This window comes from Poecilia mexicana, unplaced genomic scaffold, assembly GCF_051168715.1.
Source record: "Poecilia mexicana isolate PSO_F unplaced genomic scaffold, ASM5116871v1 scaffold_3, whole genome shotgun sequence".
Lineage (NCBI taxonomy): Eukaryota > Metazoa > Chordata > Actinopteri > Cyprinodontiformes > Poeciliidae > Poecilia > Poecilia mexicana.
In genome coordinates, this window is record NW_028263372.1 from 8,925,548 (window position 1) to 8,932,145 (window position 6,598).

General features: G+C 40.5%; 1 protein-coding gene across 2 annotated transcripts in view; it reads left to right on the plus strand.

The window, feature by feature from the left end:
* Positions 1-1,187, plus strand: part of mctp2b (multiple C2 domains, transmembrane 2b) — a 46,613-nt gene extending 45,426 nt beyond the window's left edge. For both annotated transcript variants that reach the window (XM_015009188.2, XM_015009189.2), the window contains one exon: positions 425-1,187. In XM_015009188.2, the coding sequence (XP_014864674.2) occupies positions 425-472 (48 nt within the window). In that variant the 3' untranslated portion in view covers positions 473-1,187. The remainder of the gene's footprint in view (positions 1-424) is intronic.
* Positions 1,188-6,598: the final 5,411 nt, after the last annotated feature.

Here is a 6,598-nt window from a genome sequence, read left to right on the forward strand (position 1 = left end):
GAAAGAGACACTCTATGTAGCAAAGAGATGCTCCAGTGTCATTGTGCGCGCATACAACCATGATGGGCGTCTCACTCATTAGCAATGCCGTTCCTCATTGAGCAAGCTTGCTTACTTTTTTTGTAATAACATCAGAATGCTTTTATATCGCCCTGCATTGCTGAGTAAGAAATATATATATTGTGCTACTCAGTTTCGAGAAGAAAGAAGCTTCATGTTTTTAATTAGCATTCATGGAAATGATGAATACTTTCCCTGCTTTGGTAATATTTCCCCTCAGGTTATGGCTGAACTCAGGAGAACCGCTTTGAATTCATTACAGCTTTGAATCTATTTACTCATGTCTCTGGTGCTTTTTTTTTCTTTGCTTGTTTTGTTCATTTAACACATAACTAAAGATAATTTATGTTCCGACTTCCTGCAGGTTCAGTACAGCGAGCTGAAAACTACTCGGAAGAAGAAGATCCTATAGAAGAAGACGGTCATTTTCCATGGCGGTCCTGATGCTGCCGTTGCCAGGTGTCGTCGTGCAGAAAGCCACCATACGAAGGATTGTGTCTCCGTCTGAGAAAATAAAAGAAGGGAGGCTCACCTTTCGTCTTGCTCGCAAGTTGTTTGTTAATCTCCCCAGCTCAACTCGGCCGGCGTTTCTCTACCAAAGAAAGTCGAATTAATAAATGCACCCGTTTGTGCATTTCTCAAGCAGTTTATGGTCATACTTGTCATGAATCTAGGTGTTTTACAATGTGTACAGTTTTACTTTTAAATACTGATCAGTTAGTGACTGCTGTATGTTTCATTGTAGGTGCATTATGACACTTGTAAGTTTTTTTTTTCTCTATCTGGGAAGAAAAACACAAAACTATGCAACTTTTGGGACGAATGTGAATGTCTTTGTGTTTTAGAAAAGAATAAGTCATTTTCTAAATCATAGTTTTCATATAGAAGTCAGCAGTTATGTATTAGATCTTTACATTTAATGCAAAAATGTAATCACTAAAGTTTATTTAATTGTGTCAATATGAATGTTTTGCATGCAAAGAAAAGTGCCTGCGTTCAGTTTACGGTTTCTGTCACTCTTTGTTTTGTCCTTCGATTCTGTGCTGCAGCACCTTATTTATTACCAGTAATACTCATAAACACGCTGTGTCCTTCTGGTTACAGTAGCAATAAATGCATGCATCAGAGCTGTGTGTTTCTCTGAAAGTGCTTCCTGCTTGCCGTTTCTCGTTTCTCCTGTGTTGCAGCATTGTGGGCGTCTAGCGGCTCACTTTCAGAAGCCCACCTCTTTTTCCTCCTCCCCCAAGTGCTCCCCTTCCTCCCTCCAACTCTTCATTAGGCTTTCATGAAGCGAAGCGCAGCTCTGCGCGAGACCTCGCTGGCACCCCGGGATCCCCGCTGAGCCGACGGCCCTTGGGCGTCGCCACAAGCGGGAGGACCCCGGCGACCCCTTCTCAGCTGCCGTGACGAGACGCCTGCAGCCTGCGTCCCATCAAGCGCAGCAGACGAGGCGAAACTCCAGGTTCCTGGAGGAGGACCCTCTCGCTCAGAGAAAGTGGCTCAGGTGTTTCAAGGTTTTGCTTGGTAATAACTACTTTTTTTTAAGACAACAAAAAACAAATAAAATCAGCAACAATTTAAATAAATCACAGTATATTCATAAATTAATTCCTCAAAAATCCCCCCCAAAAATAGCTGTAAATTTGTCCAACTTCCTGGAAGACGGCTCGTGTCACACGGTGACCCGCGTGTCGCTTTGTCTAGTTATAATGTTGACTTGGGTGTTCAATATTAATAACCTGCTGTCACGGACACCGGAAGGACATCTCAATCTGCCACTTATAGGCTCTGCATGAATATGTATAGGCAGCGAGACGCCTCCGAATTGCCAAGTGAAATCATGGTTCACACACGGGGACTAATGTGATGTGGCACAGGCGTTACGATCAGCCGCACAACCAGCAGCTGATTGGTCTCCGTAGATTTACTGTGATGTTCTATAAGGTGGGAGAAGATTCAGCCGAGAGGAACGCTGCAGAGGAAACCATACAGAGACTGAATACACATTAGTTATTACCCGGATACTTAAATCATATGGAGTAAAAGATTAAAAAACACCACAGTGTTTCCACAAAGATTCAATAAAAAGAGGTATAACATAATCTAATAGTTTCACCTCCAACTGAATGCAAGACAAAGTTTTCATATGCAGTAGGACTTGCATATTCCTATGTGTATGTGCAAAATGCTATTGCATACTAATGAAATTCACATTCACTTCAAAAATACTTTATTGACCATTAAATTTGTTTTAATTTTTATTTTATTTTTTTCTTGTTACTTTTTGCATGTTTGAAATAAATAAATAAATAAAATTGATAATGATATGACCTTTTTATCCCCCAAATTTCTTCAAACCAAATGTTCACATTATGTTGCAACCATGTGGGTGTAAAATGGTAAAGTGACACAGATGGGGCCAGATTTACGAGGATGTGGGGCCCTTATTTGGTGTTGAGTAACTACAGAAAAATTATTTCACTAATACAAATTACTACATTAATAGGTTGTCCTGTATATGAACAGGTGTGAATTGATGTGCAGTAGTTTTAGTTTAATACCTTCCCTGGTCAGTAGCTACAGGTTGTGTCCAAAGTAAATCTACTATAACTTCACAATTTTCAATTACTTTAATATTGCATGGTATGTATTTATACATAATACAGTTATATAATACATAATACAGTACATTGTTTAAAAAAAATATTTGGTATCCCCCAAGTAGTTGGGACCCTGGGCTAGTGCCCTTAGCAAATGAAACATGTAGTAGCCTTCTTTCATCCAGATGACCAGCAGTGCTCAGCAACACCTGCTGCGTTACTTTATATTGTATGCAGACAAAGTAAACTTGTGAGATGCTGGACAAAGTATAAGTAACCAAACATCATTTTAAATTATGTTCAAGTTTCAGTTTTTTTCTTATGCCAGAGGGAAAAAAACTGCCAGGATAATAAACTGTAGATATGACTGAAAAGTGCAGCATTTTTCACATTTTCAATACTTGGTGTATCCTGGTCCTGGTAACTGACCTGTGCCTCCTCAGTACAAACCAAGTGAAATGAGTAGAAACTACTCATAGTGGTTTTCACGTTGCTGGCTGGTGAGCTTGGTGCTTAGTTTCTCTCAACCCTTTCAAACTAGCTCTTTGTCACTTTTATGAACACGTAACGTGTATCAAGAAACCACAATGCACAATCAAATTCACGTAATTCCAACTCAAATGCATGTAAGAATTTTGCGACGCAGTTCAGCCGAGCGGATCGCAGCTGTCCAATCATGTATTCCTCTTCCGTAACATCGCCACTCATCACAAGAGATATGTAATTATAGCATAATTGTGTGGATAATAAGAGCTATTACCATCATCGTTATTGCTGCTGACCTCTTGCAAGCGACTGCCAAACCATTCATGTGTTTATTTTTATGTTAAGCCTAAAACTTGATTAAAATGAGGCGTTGACGTAAACCTGACCAGCTTTCATGCAAGCCGGCTCCCAAGAAAGAAGATAAAGTTGGAAAAATCTGGGTGTGTTTACCTTTGTTAGACATCTGATGTAAGTTTTGACGACAGCAAAGCGCTTCATTGACGGAAAAAACCATGAACCTTTGACCCCCATTCTATCCGCTAACACACCAGGAGTTGAGAGGAGAAAATGGTTTCTGTTTGGCAGCCATTATTAAACTCGGTGTCGCAGCTGTAAGAGGAAGCCATGTGTGATGGAGAACTATAGCTGCACATCACCTTTGACAGACCGTCCACGTCTGTGAACGATGGTGGGGGAAGCGTCATTCTGTTTTCCTTCAAAAGCGACAAAAAAGCAGGTCAGAGTTGATGGACGATGGATGGTTCACCTTACAGCGGAACAGAGACCGTGATCCACACAGAGATGTCAATTTTGTGCTTTGAGGGAAAAACTGAGTAATTAGGATCCTTAACAGCTTCAATATAAAGGTCGTTTGACCCTCAGCATTCTCAAACACAAATAAAAACCTGAGACCAGATTATCAAAGCACAGACACCAGGTGTGATCTGGTTTGAATTAGATCTACACTTTGCTTTGCTTTGCCATGTTATCCAGTCAGGTGGCAGAAGACTAAAATACTTCGAAATGAATATTTCAGTCATGGGAAATGTAGAGACCACAGAGAGAAATACTTGAACCAAATGGTAAACTACTGATGCAGTTCGGTTTAAGGGAACTGCTTGCTACTCGGCAAGCTGCAAATGTCAATGAATGTGGAGAAACGTCGACAGGAAAACCACTTTTTACCACCGTCGCTGTGATTTCCTGAAGTTGACTCCGTTCCTAAACCAAAGTCACCTCCAGCATTTTGTGTTGCTTTTGAGATTTTTTTGGCCGACTTCATGTTGCCATGTAAAAGATTTAATGATTCTTACTCCTGGATCAAGCTAGTGAAATAATGCCACAACAGTTGTGCTAATTGCAATAATTCTTGATTTAAAAGTGGAAGAATTTACATTTCACGTAGGAACAGCTTGTATAGCTTCTTCCCTCTAAAAACTTAAACCATCATTTGAAAACTGCACTTTGAATTTACTCAGGTTATCTTTCAATGATATTTAGATTTATCTGATGATGTGAGATATAAATGTGAAGAAAAGGAGAACATCCAAAGGGGGAGAAATAATTTTTCACAGTAGCATTGATAAACATGTTAGAATTTTATGTGGGGTTCTTTGGTTTTTGAGTTGGTGCCCATAGCAGCTGCCCATCGCACACTAAAGTATTTCAGAGAGTCTGTTTGATGAGTAGCTTCTTAATAGTTAAATATTTCTTTAGATTGCCGGTACCTTCTATTTGTTTTGTCATTTTTACTCTCCAAACAAGAATCTGTGGTTATGTTCCTTTTTTTTTTTTTTACTTTTTACAACATAAACTTCTACAAATGACTGACTTCTATGCATGGAAGACACTGAGCAACAATGGAGGAACTCGCACATATCACAAGCCTTCTGGAAATTGGAAATTCAAATCTGTAAAATCACTTTGTTTCAAACAATCGGTTGCTAACAAGAGATCGCTGCTGCCAATCAGTCATTCAGCTTGGATATTTTTCCAGAATAGATCCTGACTTTTAGCTGAACCTCTCTTTTTTCTTTCACCTTTTATCCACTCATCAGTCATTAGTTGCTTGTAGTAATGAGCCTGGTTTTGATCGTGTGGATCCCCTTCGTTCCTCCCCCCCGCCGCCTCAAACCCACAGTGTCAAAAATTCCACGAGGAGTCTCTGGGTCCAGGCAAATTACAGCCGCAATGTGTGCCGGCTGTGCTGCTGCCCGGAGCCTGTGGGATGACTGTGTTGTCCTGCAGCAGGCCGACATCAAAGTCCTCCACCCAGAAGAGCCTGAGGCGGTGAGCCGCCAGCAGCTCTGACTGACAGGGGAGATACAAAACAATCTCAATAAGTGAGCTCAGTCATCTTACAAAAGCCTCGTGGCTGTCTCTGCTTTTGTTTTGAATTAGCCTCCCCAACAATGTTGCAGAGTCTCTCCGATTTTTTTTTTTTTGCGAGACCCAGATGTGAATGTAATAAAAAAAACAAGTGTTTATAAGAAAGCAGAAAAAGAAAAGGACGTGGATTAGCAGTGCTTGTCAACAACAGATGCCGTTATGTCGGACACGTTACTGTGAAGTGTCGTCTCTGCAGCCCAGATATTGAACTGTACGTTTCTGTCCATATTATTACCAAGAGAGTTCACCAGTGATATTTTGGCAGCCACCAACATGTAAAGTCATCAGTTCAGTTGTTTCTAACCCACAGACTCTCTGTATCAGGTGATTTTTAATCATGCTCCGCTCTCTGCCAATGTTTCAACAGTTTGTCAGCTGCTCTACCAAAGGAAACAAAATGTTGACTGTTTTATGCAAATGTCAAGGATTTATGCATTTCCAAAGCAAGACCTCCTCTTGGAAAATTAGATTCATCTTATTTTTTTATCCCCTCTGAATTAATTGTTCAGAAGCAACCTGTAAATAATGGAGCTGTGAGAAAGGCGTCACAGGAAGTCTTGTAGGATTGTTTTGAGGCTACAGAGTGGATTGCTCTGTGCCAGCCACATGAAGAGGACTGACTATGTAAACTACTTTTCTTTTTTTTTTAGATCTTCTCCTTTTTAGGAGATGTTTCCTTAATAACAAACTTGATCATCAGTGACTTAAAGGACCTACTAGACAAGAAATAAGTATTCAGGAGCGAGACGGAGAGTTATTGAAGAGTATACAGAAGCAAAAATTAGAGAGAGCAAGGAGAGAAGTACAGAAAGAATCTGGAGAGCAAACAGGAGCAATATCAGAGAGTGGACAGAGATGAAGATGATCACAGGCTTCAAGCCAAAGGAGGATCAGATAATTGGAAGCCTGGACAGAGCAAATGAACCGAACACATTCTTTCAATAGGTTCAGTTCAGGAACATGGTCTTCATCCGTCACTCCGGCCACATCCAAACAGACATCCAACCCTCCTTTAACCCACAGCTTCCCTTTCACATCGGATATGTTTTACCGTCCAACTGAGT